The 15,354-nt window shown below is 38.1% G+C and overlaps 1 protein-coding gene across 3 annotated transcripts in view; it reads right to left on the bottom strand.

The window, feature by feature from the left end:
* LOC131675475 (kinesin-like protein Klp10A) overlaps window positions 1-15,354 on the bottom strand; it is a 929,209-nt gene that overhangs the window by 458,296 nt on the left and 455,559 nt on the right. For all 3 annotated transcript variants that reach the window (XM_058954469.1, XM_058954468.1, XM_058954470.1), the window contains exon 6: window positions 226-799. In XM_058954469.1, coding sequence (XP_058810452.1) covers window positions 226-799 — 574 coding nt within the window. The remainder of the gene's footprint in view (window positions 1-225; window positions 800-15,354) is intronic.

The following is a 15,354-nucleotide window of genomic DNA, read 5'->3' as shown; positions in this document are numbered from 1 at the left end:
TGTAGAATCTATTCACTGTAAATTTTAAGGACAGTTAATTTAATGATTATTAAGAAATAGTATGTGAAATGAACAGGCTAGCTTCAAGTAACTTAGGTGAAAGGAACACAAGGGTGTAGTTAAAAAATTATGTAATTGATTATTTTGAAGCTGTTGAAGTTTGCTATTGATATTTGTATTTTTCAGAAGTAGAAACCATAATTCTTAAATTATAATACTATTTACCTGCTGTTTTCCATCTTCTAGTACTCGTAATTTTTCTTTATCCGCTAAAAGATCAAATACTTTTCCTGAGTATATTTCAAAAAAACTAGCTGAAACAATCAAGTTCAATGGGCGATATTTGGGTATTTTTAGGCACTTAAATACGTCTTTAGCTACCATTGCATATATTCCTTTTCTACAATCTTGCGTTTTTCCATTGAAATCTCCACCCATTGTATGAGTTTTTCCACTTCCAGTTTGTCCATAAGCAAAGCATGTTGCCATGCCACCATCAAAAATTGTTGAAATCAATGGCTTTGCCGTAAATTTATAAACTATCTCATTATTACATGATTCATCAAAAGCATAATCAAACCTAAATAATTGATTTTCTAAGTACTTTGTTAAATCAACCTTTGCTTTAGGCTCGTGAACAACTATTTGATCTTTTCTGGGTACACTAATGACATCTATTTCTTTTTTAGCGATTTCCTTCTTATTCAATGGACGTTTTCTGACACAAACTGTTATTTGGTGGTCTTCTACTGCATCTGTTTCTCTTAGAGGACGGAACTCAATACTACCTTGATAATCTCTGTAAAAAAAGGACAAGAAATCAAATTAAATCTATTCGTACAACTAAATAGCAAGTATACAATAGCTTGAGTCATTGAAATTTACTAAAATATTTTTTAATATTGAAACATCTAAAATGAATCATATATGATAATTCTTTTAAAAAAATAACTGAATATAAAATAATTTTGTACATGCAGTCTTCATATTGTAATAATTTAATTATTACTTTATTACTGGTTCTTTTATAATCAACAAATTCATGAAAGTTATATGGTATAGTACTTATAAGCTCGTGATGTGCTGCGCTACATTAGTCCCTTACTTTTACGTATTATTTGATAGGTATGTCATATACTTATAAAGGCAGTTCTGACGGACAGTTCAGGGATTGTTATGATAACCAGACTTTCAGATTTCTACCACCCTAGAACGATTCTTGTTCCTAACTTGATTCGGAGTGTGAATCTGCCCTAAATTCATCGATAAAAGGTAGGGTTATCGTCGAATTTACGGTCGGCAAAATCGCGTTTTAATTCTTATTATTGAGTTTCTTAAATTTTCCCAAAACTGATAAGACTGCCTCGCAATTACCATTTCACACACACACTCTCTCTCTCTCTCTCTCGCTCTCTTAGTCTTTGTTCTCCAAGCTCATCAAATATCCTTTTTCAGGCCAGCTCAGTTAAGGACAGTTTTTCTCCTAAGTATGGTTACGAATAGTCATGAGCAATTTCGAAAGAGAATTAACCCTTTTTCTCCCAAATAACACAAATTTTTTCTTAACATTCATCCTCATATCTTTTAATGAAAAAATCGTATGAAAAATTTATCAAGCATCACATCTTGTAGATTTTGATCTCCTCTTTCGAATGCCATTGACAAAATTTACCTAAATTGTAAGCCGAAAACGTTATAGACCGGTTTTCCGGAAAATTCACAAATTTTTCGCATTTTTTTTTCTAAAAAAAGTATATTTTGAAATGGAAAAAGTTTGCACACACCATTGAAAACACTGTTATCGGTGTTATAGATGTCTTTTCTTTCAAATGCCGTTGGATTATTTCCGAAATTTAAAATGGCGAACACAAAATGGCGTTCGAAAGGAAAAATTTTTTTTTTAAACTTGACGAATTTTTTTCTCCAAAACTATCAAGTTTAGTGAAAAATTTCTAAGAACAAAAATGTTTTAAAATTAGTCAAGAAATACTCTCAAATTTTTTTACAGCGAATTTGGAAATTTCGATTTTCCGATTTTCCAGGAATTCGAAAATTAACTCGGAAAATTCTGAAAAAAATTGAGAGTACTCCATGGTAAATTTTAAGACTCTTTTGTTATTATGAATTTTTTTATTGAGTCAATAGTTTTTGAGTAAAAAATTAATCAATTTTATTCCTAGTATACATTTTTTTCAAATTGGTTTCACAAAATTTAAAAAAATTTCAAGTCTAACAATTATTTTTTTTTGCTACCCTCGCTAAAAGTCGATTTTCCTGATCGCGACGCGATAGGACTTTAGGCGAGAGAGTTAATTTTTGAATTCGTGGAAAATCGGAAAATCGAAATTTCCAAATTCGCTGTAAAAAAAATTGAAAAAATTTGAGAGTATTTCTTGACTAATTTTAAAACATTTTTGTTCTTAGAAATTTTTCACTTTTCACCGATCTTAGAAATTTATAGATCTTAGAAATTTTTCACCGATTTTCCACGAATTCCAATTGTTATTAGTTTTACGCAAGATAATTACATAGTGCAACGGTAGTCGATTTAATTAATCGAACCGTTCGCGATTCTGCTTCTCGCGCGTTAGTTCGAACTATTGAGAGAGAGAGGGGGCGCGCGATCATTTGAATAAGCAGTTACGCCTCAGCTGTGAAAGTGAATTTACCGCCGATTTGTATTGCACTTTGTTTTCGCCGAATAATTAGTTTTTTTGGGACAATCTCGTGCGTGAGTGCAACGGCATTTTCAAGATAACCAGTAGCAGTAGAGAAGCAGCAGCTTTGTAGCTAATTTGAGGCAGATCGAGGCAGCGCAGCTGATAATTAAGGGGCAGCGGCAGTTGAGATTTTTTACAACAACAATTACGGCTGATCACCGTAAATGCACCGCATGGTAGGTGCACCTCCCGTCATATTAAGTGATACAAAATATATTAGATATTTTGTTTATTCGTGATAGCGTTATTTTTTGTAATCGCGCCGTGCGTTAGTTCGCGGTAGAATTCAAATCTACTCTCTCTCTCTCTCTTTCTCACCGAACATAATTAAATTGTAAAATACTATTTTCGTGCGTCAGTCTTTCGGCCCAACAAAGACTGTAGTGATTTTTTTATTAATTAAAGTCTGTTAAATTTATTCGCCGTTTTCGTCATTTGATTTTCCTGGCAGCTTAAGTATTTGAAACAGGCTTAGATTTTAGTCCAATTACATCTAGGGGATTAAGAAGATTAGGAGTAAAGTCGCTCACACATAAAACTCATCAAGTGTAACAAGACACGTGACTTAAGGTGAGTTCAACTCCGATCGATAGAAGACAAATAGGATAAATCATCTGACGTTAAGGCGAATACACGTATTATCATACGTGTTTAACGGAGCTGCGGTTTGCTCTGTATCGTGGGAGTTTGTTCTTTAATAAATTTCCCATTTTCAGATTTATCTCCCCCGTTACAATAGATTGTTATTTAATAAATCGGCTCAATTTTATACCAATTACTTTACTTATTTCAATAACCTGCTTCCTCTGTCTATCCGACGTTGGATATTATTCAAATCCCACGGAGAACAAAGGATGTTAGTAAACATTTTGAGCTGAATCATCTCCGGCTGTCTGCTATCAAGGTAAGCCACGACCCAGCATCAATTTGAGTCGGCAAAACACCATGTTACAAGGTATATAACCGTAATTATACGGATATAAAATATCTCATACATCACACACGCGTCGAACTTCATACATGATCAATTAATGGAGATGTACTCCTTTCCAGACGTTTTTACGCACCCCCACACAAAAAATCATGAGAGCTAAACAGTTTTATTGCTCAACAGAAAAATATAGTAGCTCAAAAATTCCAATGATATTCAAAAATGTGACGTCGGGAAAATTTTTTTCATTTTATTTCTTTTAATTATTTTTCTTTGAATATCCGAGTGAACGCATGAATAGAATACATTTTCATCATCTGCTTTATCTACCATATAAAAAAAAAATAACGTAGCGTCAACGATCTTTGAAATTTATAATTAATCCGTATCTTTGCGTTCTCACAAAAAACCGAGCGCATACATCTTGGAACTTTTGGCGCAAACAGGTGACTGAAAAGTGATAAAATTAATATCTACCTCAGTAGTAGATAAGCTATGGCGGTTCTAGAACACTTGAAAGCTACCGATGACTCAATCCGTGTTGTAGAACCGCCATAAGGTTTTCACGAAGCCGAATGCACTTATTTATGAAAAGGAAATGCACTATTGTTAGTTTAGATGCTAGACCAGTCCTCTGTCCGAAAAAAAATAGAAACAATCTTTAAACAGCGCGATTTTTTTTATTTTGCCGTGGAAGAAAAAGTACATAATGGGAAAAATAGTTTCGGATGTTGAGAGATGGCGGAACATTGTTTGTTTACGAGTTTAATGAAAAAACAGTACTTTTTTTAATTATTTGATTATATATCTTGTTCTAATCATTCCATTGAGATAACAAGCTCGGCGGCATTAGATTCCCGATGAAATTCTGTATAAGAGTCAATATGTCACCAAATAAATTTTTTTAATAACAATATCTTGTTTCCAAGATTGCAAAAGAAAAAAAAACCTTTATATAGTCGTTAATTTTCATCATAATTTATCAAGAATTTCGGAATCAATAAATCTTTTGAAAACGAATAATACAGATTCGGTCCGATTTAACAAAAGTTTATTGTTCACGAGTTAGAGGGCGACAAAGATTTATCTCTGAAGGTGTACTCGTACCAGTGTGACCTCGGCCAAATTTCCTCGTATGCTAAAAAGTATGAAAATAAAGGTATCAAAGATTCATCATTCATTTACAAATTATCATCTGAACGTAGAATTTCATGCAGAATTAGAATCTCCAGTCAAAGATATAGGTTTCAATTGAAAACACAACATTGACTTTGAAATGACCTTGGGGGGGGGGGGGGGGTTATTGAGGAGATCATCCGTACCCCACACATGTAGCTTTATCTGAACGTAGATTTTGACAAGGAACTCAAATACGTGTTAAAAAATAGGGGTTTTCATTGAAAAAACAACATTGACCTGGAAATAACCTTTTGGGGTGGCAATTGGGGAGTGGACGGCACCGGGACCCCACACATATTATACGATCTAAGTTTAGCATTTCACGAAGAATCCGAATTCGTGGTCAAAAATAGGGGTTCCTATTCAAAAACAAAATTAACCTTGAAATGACTCTGACGGGTGGCGTTCAAGATCAAATTCAAGTTCATCAACATATGGCCCCTTCGATCCTGAACAATTTTCATATGAATCATTTTTTAGCTTTCCGGGCTTGTTTCCGAGATACATAGCTGTGAAAGTTAAAATGGGACACTCTGTATACATACAGGGTGTTTCATTTTAATCCGACCACGCGCATAACCTAGTAAAAACAAACGTTATCAAAAAATGACCTCTACAAAAGTTGTATGGGACTGAGTTGGCTACCAAATGCTATCATCAACTTTAACCCTTAATTCGATTTTCAAGGACATCTGGAGGTCAGAGTGCTTTTTTAATTGTGTAGAGCGGGAAAAATTACATCTAAAATGATATTTCAAGTTTGTATTTATGACCTGAGAAGGTCAATTGAAGGTCAAATACTTGAAAAAACCTCCTAATAACTAGTTTTTTTCAAATTTTTTGGTAGAATAAATATTAGAAAGATACCTTTGGAAATTAATTGTGTAAAATGCCATGCTGTCTTTGAAGCCATTTTACAAGGTCATTTGAAAGTCACAATGCTTGTTGGAAGAGAAAATGTTTTTTCATTAATGATCCGAAAATAGAAAAATATAAAATTTGAATATGACAATGTCCCGGACCCGATTATCGATATTCAAGGTCATTTGAAGGTCAAATTTTTATCCTACCATTAGCGTCACCCAGTAACAACGACGTAGATGTAATAGGATTGTGTTTCCTTTGGGGTGCTTGATTAGAGTGAGTCCACTTGCCTCTCACTTTTCTTCAGAATCCAACGTAGGTTTCCAAAGATACCACCATTTTCCGGAATACATAATTGTATTCGCTGCTGAAATTATTATACTGTTCTGAGTAATACAGCCCTTGGGATGTTTTCACAAGTAGTTCAAATTCCTTGCATCATGTCTTCTCTTGTTGTTGGTTCGTGTTCATAAACAGTATCTTTTAAATATCCCCTCAAATAAAAATCAGGTGATGTTAAATCTGGAGATCTTGGTGGCCTTTAAATATTAGATTTAAATATTGGCCTTTAAATTTAGATCTTTAAATATTATTAAATTGATTTTTATCAACACTAATTCAAGCCTTGAAATTTTCTTTATTTATTCAGTCCAAATTATTCATATCAAAAGTATGTCTCTGGTTTTTCGAATTTTCGTGATAATAGTCGTACATTAAATCACTCACAATATTTTGCCTACTATCTGAAACTTGATCTTTTATTTGGTTAACCAAAGGCCAATAATTATATCAACGACCAAATGTTTACTGCACTACAAGAATCATGATAAATGAGGCAGTTATAATCCATTTAAAGTTGATCACGGATAGATTTAAAAGCTGATATCGACGTATCCTTTTGCTTGCAACCAAAAGTACAATATTTAAAAGAATTATTTCCTTCCTTATAAATTTTTAAATCAGGAGTATCATGATCTATAGAAACAAGTAAGTTGCTAGTGATCTTATTATAAGATGGACAAATCTCACTATTACGTGGAACATCTTCAATAGGATCTACTAATTCTTTATTGGTATTATATTTTTGCCTAATATTATTTATTGGTCTTAATAGTTGTTTATATGTGCAAATACTGTTTCAACCTACTTTTGAGTTTCGCAACTCAAACACAGAGTAAAAGGCATTATTTAAAAATTAAACAGCTCCAGAAATAGTAATACCGAAAATAAAAATAAAAAAAAAGCGTAGGAATTCAAAAAGCCTATTAATAGTGACATCCAGTACAAATTCATCCATGAAAACTTTGTATACGCTATTTCAAATTATGAATCCTTATGTTGTAAAATGTACACATAAATAAAGTAAGACGTTGTAATTTAACATCCACCATCTATGAATTACTTGAACAAATGCTGAGGATTATTTAAAATTTTCGTGTTTTCTGGTTTAAAATCCAAAAAGATTAGATAAGTTTTCTGAATATAAAATATACTGTACAAGGTATGTTCAAAAAGTATCGCGAATTTTGAATTTCCGCGGGCTACGAAAATTTGATTTCTGATTTATTTGTAGTGTTATGTTCGTACTCATATCCCTTACTTATGCTGATAAGGTCGCCCATTTTGAATGTTTAGTTAATTTTTGACAACTGTTTTGCTTGGATGTGTTTTGGCTTGTCTTCGATTTTTGCCTATTCTAAACAATGGATCAAAGAATCTTTATTAAATTTTGTGTGAAAATCAAAATAAAGTGCACGGACGCAATCCGAATGTTGACTGTGTCATATGGTGAAGCTACCTTGGACCAAAACAACGTTTATCGGTGGTATAAAATGTTCTTAGTGGGCCGCAGATGTGAACGATCAACAACGTGCCGGACTCCCGAACACGTCAACAACAGACGAAAACATTGATAAAGTAAAGAAAATAGTATTGGCCAATCGTCCAATCACCGTTAGAAAAGTTTATGAGGATCTAAACATATCGATTGGCTCAAGCCATTCGACTTTAACCAATGATTTGGGCATGAGTCGGGTCACCGCGAAATTCGTGCTAAAACTGCTCAATTTCGACCAAAAACAGCACCGCGTTAACATTGTTCAGGAGATGTTGGACTCGGTTAGTGACGACTCAAATGTGCTCCAGAGCATCATAACTGGTAAAGAATCATGGGTTTATGGTTATGATGTGGAAAACAAAGCTCAATCATTCCAATGGAAGCTGCCGCATGAGTGAAGACCGAAAAAAGTGCGCCAAGTTCGGTCGAACGTGAAGGTTTTGTTCACAGTTTTCTTCGATTACAGGGGTGTGGTGTATCATTGTCACAGGGTAGTACGGTCAATAAGGAAAATTACCTGCAAGTTATACACAATTTGCGCGAAGCAATCCGCCAGAAACGTCCGGATTTGTAGAAGAACAAAAACTGGCTTTTGCACCATGATAACGCCCCTTCTCACACATCGTTACTTGTGCGCGAATGTTCGGTCAAAAACAACAGAGTAATGGTGCCGCAGCCACCGTATTCCCCAGATTTGGGCCCCTGTGACTTTTTCCTGTTCCCAAAACTAAAGAGGCCCATGAAAGGACGAGCTACGCCACGATTGAGGAGATAAAGATAACATCGAGCTGAACAAGATCACAAAAAATCATTTTTTTAAGTGCTTCGAGGATTGGAAAAAATGGCATAAGTGCATTATATCTCAGGGGGATTACTTTTAAGGAGATAAAATAGATATTCATGAATAAATAAATAATTTTTAAAAACATACAAAATTCACGATACTTTTTGAACAGACCTCGTATACCATAATTATTAAGTTATTCAAGAGGTAATGCACCGATTTCAAGAGTCAATTGGAATAAAAAAAAATAAATTATGTAAGTGAAGAAAATGTAAACATTTTTAAATTGCTATGATTGTTGATTTTTCAATTTCAATTAGAATAATTTTTTTGTTTTAACTTTTTAATAATATATTGAGATGGTTTTGTCCTATCTAGAAGGTTGCTTTTTCATCAAGATAATAAATCAAGCCATGAATATATATTTTTCATTCTATCCAAAATCTGATTATATTTCTAATTTTTAAATGAATTGAATGTATACATTTCATTACGGGAATGATTAAACCCCTATAATACGGGAAGATATAAAAATAACTGTAGAAATGATTTAGGCATTGCAGTTTAAAAATTCTATGAAAAAAATGTTACTTTTCAAATTTCCATGATTTTACACTACGAGTTTCCATTACACACAGATTAAGGGTATTTTTTCTATATCTAGAGGGTTAATTTTTCAATAGGATCAATGAATACTGTTACAGATTTCTTCTAATTTTTTTAATCAAGCAAAAATTTTATTTTTTTTATATTTGATTTTTATATTCAATTTTTCAAATTTTAGAGGGATAAACTCAACCCAGCCAGAGTTTAACAGTAGACTGTGCAACCCTCTATTATCTGTGAGGGATAAAGAGAGATAATTAGCTTCCATATTTAATAGCTATTACAATAATAATAAAAATTTTTGCAATTTAAAGAATTTTTTAATTTTTAACTTTATTAAGTTTTTTCACCTCTCAAAAAAAAAGAAAGTTTTTGCAACTTTTAAAAAAATACAAAATTTTTTTTTCGTTTTATCACGAGTATACAAATACCGTCAAAATATTTTTACGAATTTTTTTTCAATAATTTCTCTGAAATTTCGAAAAACGGGTGATGTTTGCGGTCACTTTTTTTTCCATAACTTAAAAATTTACATAAACTATTGAGATGTCTTTAAAATATTTCACTTTCTTCTATTTAAAAATCCGAGTTAACAACATTTTCATAGCTAAGTTAGACCTCAGTGTAATATTTACGACTACAGTTCTGTACTTTAATGGGCTGCAGTTGATATTTTGGGTTGTCAGAGCTATGCAACCCCCTAAGTCTGCAGAAACCCACCCCTAATCTAGAAAATTCCCTGTCTAAACAAAAAACTGCGATAATATCAGAGCATCAAATGCTGAATTAAAAGAGTAAAATTGTACGTACTCTCATAAAATTCGAATTTGTGGTACGTCGAAGATTCCTTCTTTTAACTTCGCATCGCTCGTTTCCGGAAATTTCGTTCCCAAGTATGCTAAACAATCACAATCTTTGTTTAGAGCTTTGACAAACTGTTTCATAATAGCAAGCTTTATGTGAAGTGGAGGCAAGAGGATATTTGTGGGCTCAACTAGAGATTTGCGAACAATATTTTTAAAGCCTGGTTTCATTTCTCCTCTCCTAGTCTATTTCTTTTTTTGATAGTGATTGATTCCAACTCTACTATCTCACAAACAGAAGAAGCACACATATTTAGTGAATCCTGTATGTTGACCAAGAATAAGTGTTGCGATCGTCAGATCACCGCATATTTTCCATTTGTACTCTGCATATTTGATCTTCTCTAGAATTATTTCCAAATTCTCATACGACTTTTTAAGCTTGGTGGAATGTGCTATTGGAAGAGGTGCGAAGGTATTTCCATTGTGAAGAAGGACAGCTTTGAGGCTAGGCTTCGAGGAGTCGATAAACAGCCTCCATTCCTCGTCTTTATAAACATTTGGTTTAATTTCATTTACCAAACCTTTCACAATATACCAATGACTTTCCATTATCTTTTGTGAAAAATTTCCTGAAACATTGTTCTCTTTTTCAGTAAGTAAGTTATGTTCTCTCTTGAGTGAAAGTCTGAGGGGTTGCCGTTTTCGATATGATAAATTCCTCATCTCCATCGTATTCTTTACTATCCTCCTCGGAGCTTGTCTCATTCTGATCATCATCTTCCTCTTCTTAAATTATCTATATTCATAGGTTCATGTACCGTTCCTTTCTCTGTTTCTGTTTTAATCGGCATTTGCACTGAGCAAACCGCAGCGTTCTTGATCTTTGATTTGTTGTTGACACTGAAACCTGTGGTGTTTGTCATGCAGAAATGGAAATCGTCTTTACAAGTCGGTTTTGACCATGACATGGGCTTCGTGAATTTAAGCTTATCTTTTTCTTTAAATGTCCTATATCGTAATAACATTGTACAACACAAACTGCAAAAAATATGTGTCATTCCCGTTGATCTTGATGTACAAACTTTAAAACTTTAGTAAGATGTCCGAAAACCATTGATCTTTCTCCTATTCTTAAATCTTCAAATCCTCCACTGAAACGAGGTCACATTACATCTGTGTCTATAACCAGGTTACTTTCATGTGGTGACGGTGGGCAACGGTACTACACTACCTGAGTCCCTGGGTTAGCGGTCTCATGTCGTCATGGCAGGCACAGATTAAATATGTTTTACGATGTAGGGGAGAGAAACTCCAATATCAGCAGCTGGTCAGGGTGAGAAAACGGGTCTGCAAGCGTTGTCATCAAGCGATCGCAACTCTACAGAAGTGAAAAACTTGGTTTCTGTAGAGTATGAAGTTACAAGGCATGATATAGTAGATCACAACTGCACCGAGAGTGTAGACACGTTCTGCTATGTATGTGGAGAATTTAGAATTTCTAAAAATAGGTGAAAGATCAATGGTCATTGGGAATCTCTCTACGGAGATTGTTTTGGTTTAGAGATTGAACATCAGGATACAGCATGGGTACCGCATATAATTTTCAGTTCATATTGTACAATGTTATTACAATATAGGACAATTAAAGAAAAAGATAAGCTTCAATTCACGAAGCCCATGATATGGTCAAAACCGATTTGTAAAAATGATTGCTATTTCTGCATGACAAACACCACAGGCTTCAGTGTCAACAACAAATTAAAGATCAAGTACGCTGCGGCTTGCTCGGTGCAAAAGCCGATTAAAACAGAAACAGAGAAACACACATGAACAGAGAAACAGGTACATGAACCTATGGATATAGATAATTTAAGAAGAGGAAGATGATGATCAGAATGACACAAGCTCCGAGGAGGATAGTAAGGAAGACGATGGAGATAAGGAATATATCATATCGAAAACGGCAACCCCTCAGACTTTCACTCAAGAGAGAACATAACTTACTTACCGAAAAAGAGAACAATGTTTCAGGAAATTTTTCACGAAAGATGATGGAAAGTCATTGGTATATTATTCGGATGTGAAAGGTTTGGTAAATGAAATTAAACCAAATGTTTATAAATACGAGGAATGGAGGCTGTTTATCGACTCCTCGAAGCAAAGCCTCAAAGCTGTCCTTCTTCACAATGGAAATACCTTCGCACCTCTTCCAATAGCACATTCCACCAAGCTTAAAAAGTCGTATGAGAATTTGGAAATAATTCTAGAGAAGATCAAATATGCAGAGTACAAATGGAAAATATGCGGTGATCTGACGATCGCAACACTTATTCTTGGTCAACAGACAGAATTCACTAAATATGTATGCTTCTTCTGTTTGTGAGATAGTAGAGTTGGAATCAATCACTATCAAAAAAAGAAATAGACTAGGAGAGGAGAAATGAAACCAGGCTTTAAAAATATTGTTCGCAAATCTCTAGTTGAGCCCACAAATATCCTCTTGCCTCCACTTCACATAAAGTTTGCTATTATGAAACAGTTTGTCAAAGCTCTAAACAAAGATTGTGATTGTTTAGCATACTTGGGAACGAAATTTCCGGAAACGAGCGATGCGAAGTTAAAAGAAGGAATCTTCGACGTACCATGAATTCGAATTTTATTTGCAGATCAGTACTTTGTTACGAGAATGAACGATACCGAGGAGAAAGCATGGATCAGCTTCAAAGCAGTAGCACAAAACTTCCTGTGAAATAAAAAAAGTGATCAGTATCAGATTCTGGTTAAAGACCTGCTGGAGAATTACCGGAAATGGGGTTGTTTAAGGGGGGGGGGGGGCAGGTGAATTTTCAGCCTACCTTTAAAAAAATCGCAGGAGGCTGATAATTATATTTATAACGTAGTTTTTCCCGCTGAATCGAATGGCGTTATCAGAAATTAAAAAAAAAAATTTTTTATGCTTATTTTGGCCGTTTTTCAAAAAAAAAAAATTTTTTTTTGGGTTTTTATTTTTTTTTTTGTGGAAGGAATCAATATTTTTTAAAACCCATGCGCTATCTTGTTTAAAATAATAAAAACTATATACAAAAAAATTTTGAGCTCAAAATCTCAAAAATTGAGGGAGGAGTAGCATTTTTTCGAAAGCCACTTTTGTTTCTTTTTTTTTTTTTCAAACAGCACTAGCTTTTATGTATAATAAATATGAAGTGTAACAGGCTGTCATGTAGTCGGTAATCTCCTAAAAGTGCCCGTACTCTAACTATATGAAGCCTTGTTATCTATGCGCTCGATGCGCATTAACCTACCTTGCCTAGGAGTGCGCCTGCGCAGAGTCTCTTCAAAGTTCCGAGTTGGGTTCCCCCAACTCGCCGCTTGGCGGCGCTGTCGCTCGTACTATTAGCGCTCGAGCGGCCACCACCGGAACCTAGGACGTCGACTCGCGTCTAGTGATTCTCACGCGATTCGTGCTTCGCAACCGGCGAATTCGAATCGGAATGTAAACAAATATGCGCGACCTCCGGACAAAGGGAAACACAATAACGGAAACTCGTTCGAATAAAGACCAAGGGATGATTTATTAACTGAAATCAATTACACAGGGATTTGGCCGAGAGACTGACGCGCGCACGCGTGAATGACAATACACGCTTTTTGAGAGAGAGAGAAAAAACCGCGATGCCGCGAACTACCTGCTCGCACGCAAAACAATACGCTCCTCGCGCTCGCTGCGCGGATTCGCACGCAAAACCGTGATCACAGTTGACAAAAGGGGAAGGTGCACCTACCGCAATACCGCAGGGGATACGGTGGCCAACCGTATCCAAAAGGCGAGGGCGGAAACGCCGCTACTCCGCTCTGCCTCTGAAGCTGTTGCCGGTGTTGTTGTTGCCGCTACTCCTGCTGCTGTTATTGCTGTTGCTGCAGTTACTGTTGTAGCTGCTGCTGCAACTATCACTGCTGCTGCTGCTGCTGCTGCTACCGCTGCACCTCACCCACGCACACTCACCAAGAACAATGTCAATGTCCAAACGAAAATCGAACGGCACGGAGAATATGGAGGTTAGGCACACGGGATGACTGAGTGACACAGTCGTACTGGCGCTCGGATCCTCCCCTCCCGGTCGTTGCCCCTTACGCGCTCTCTCTCTCTCGCGAACCGAACGCGGCTCACCTCGCTTAACCGCTAATTCCATCGCGCGAGTCAAACGATTTTCGGTAATCGTTGCAGCCCCCTCCTAGCTTCGAACTACCGGATCGAACTACCCTATTGACTCGCGACCCCAAGGATAGGATTGGGGAAGGAGAGGAACCAACACATCCTATTCTCAACAAATACTTTATTTGCCCATCCCGGGCCACCACCCCCCCACGTCATTTGCCGGAGCCCCCTGGCGCCTTATGCCTTGGGTAGCGCCAGTGCTCCGACTTGTTGGGGCACTTCGACGTGGTCGTGATCCCGGGATGGCCGCAGATATAGCAGCCTCTTCCCGGTCGCCTGACGAGGCTGGGCTCCGCCCCATGGCCCTGGCTTCCTGTCGGTTGTTGGGGCGGCGTGGCTGCTGACGCCGGGGCGGCGATGAATGTAACGCCGCCCACCGTGGCGGATGTGCATCCCCCCTCGGTTCGCACCACCACGGTAGGGTCGGAAACCGACCCGTCCACGCGGACCACGAATTCCTGCCCGGCGCCGGGGGCCCCCGACGCTCTCTTGTGTTGAGCCTTGGTCGGGGGCTTGGCTGGAGCCCTGGCCGCATCCCTGCTCGTCGGGGCCGCCGGTGGCAACACTGCCGGCGGGCCCGCGGCCTCTGGGGACTCCAGCCCCCGGTCAACGCGCTGGAGGGCCTCTCCGTAGGCCCTCTGCCGCCGGACTACAGGAGCCCACTCCCCCAGCAGTTCCTGGGCACCTCGGAAGTCGAGGAACTCTCCCAGGTGCGCATGCACCTGGCGCTGGAGTTCCCCGACGAACTCCCAGGCATTCTCGAGCTCCTGGAGGCCCAATCTCACGTGCCTCCAGGTGTTCTCGAGACCCACCTGCTGGGGGACTCGTGGGTGGGTGCAGACCCAGTGCTGGCTGCCGCAGGCCTCCCTTGGCCCGGGGCACTGGGTCGAGCTCTCCACCGTGGACGCGCTCGACCCTTGGGTCTGCGTACCCTGGTCTTGCGTGGACTGTGACCGACGACCCTCTTCGGATGGGCCGTCGGTCTGGGTGGATACTTCCCGGGTCGAGGGCTTGGAGGCCTGGGCACTCATACCTTCCCGGAGGAAGTCATCCACCCGCTGGCGAGAGCGGCCCTCGCGAGCGGCCGTCTCGACCTGGGCCCGGATGAAGCGACGTAAATCGCCGATCAGCCGATCGGCGCCCGGGCCCAATCCCAGGTCGAGCAGCAGCTGGGTTGCCGTCTCGAGGGCCTCCTCACTGATGACCAGCTTCCTCTCCATCTGTAAAAGAGAAGAAGTGGGGTCAAGGGATTTCTCAGGCTCAGCCCTTAACCTACCTGTCGCCGTGTAATGCTCGACGCTATTCTTTACGAGGACGTCCCGGTCCCCGGCGCTTTCCTCGCGAGCATGGCCCATTTGCGGGGGCAGCTGGCAGCACCACCTTCCGCACGTGCTGGGCGGTTCTACGTGGT

This window comes from Phymastichus coffea, unplaced genomic scaffold (genome assembly GCF_024137745.1).
Source record: "Phymastichus coffea isolate CEN01 unplaced genomic scaffold, Cenicafe_Pcof_1.1 PCOF00023, whole genome shotgun sequence".
NCBI lineage: Eukaryota > Metazoa > Arthropoda > Insecta > Hymenoptera > Eulophidae > Phymastichus > Phymastichus coffea.
The sequence above is the reverse complement of the archived record's forward strand: the minus strand, read 5'-3'. Positions and strand labels throughout refer to the sequence as shown.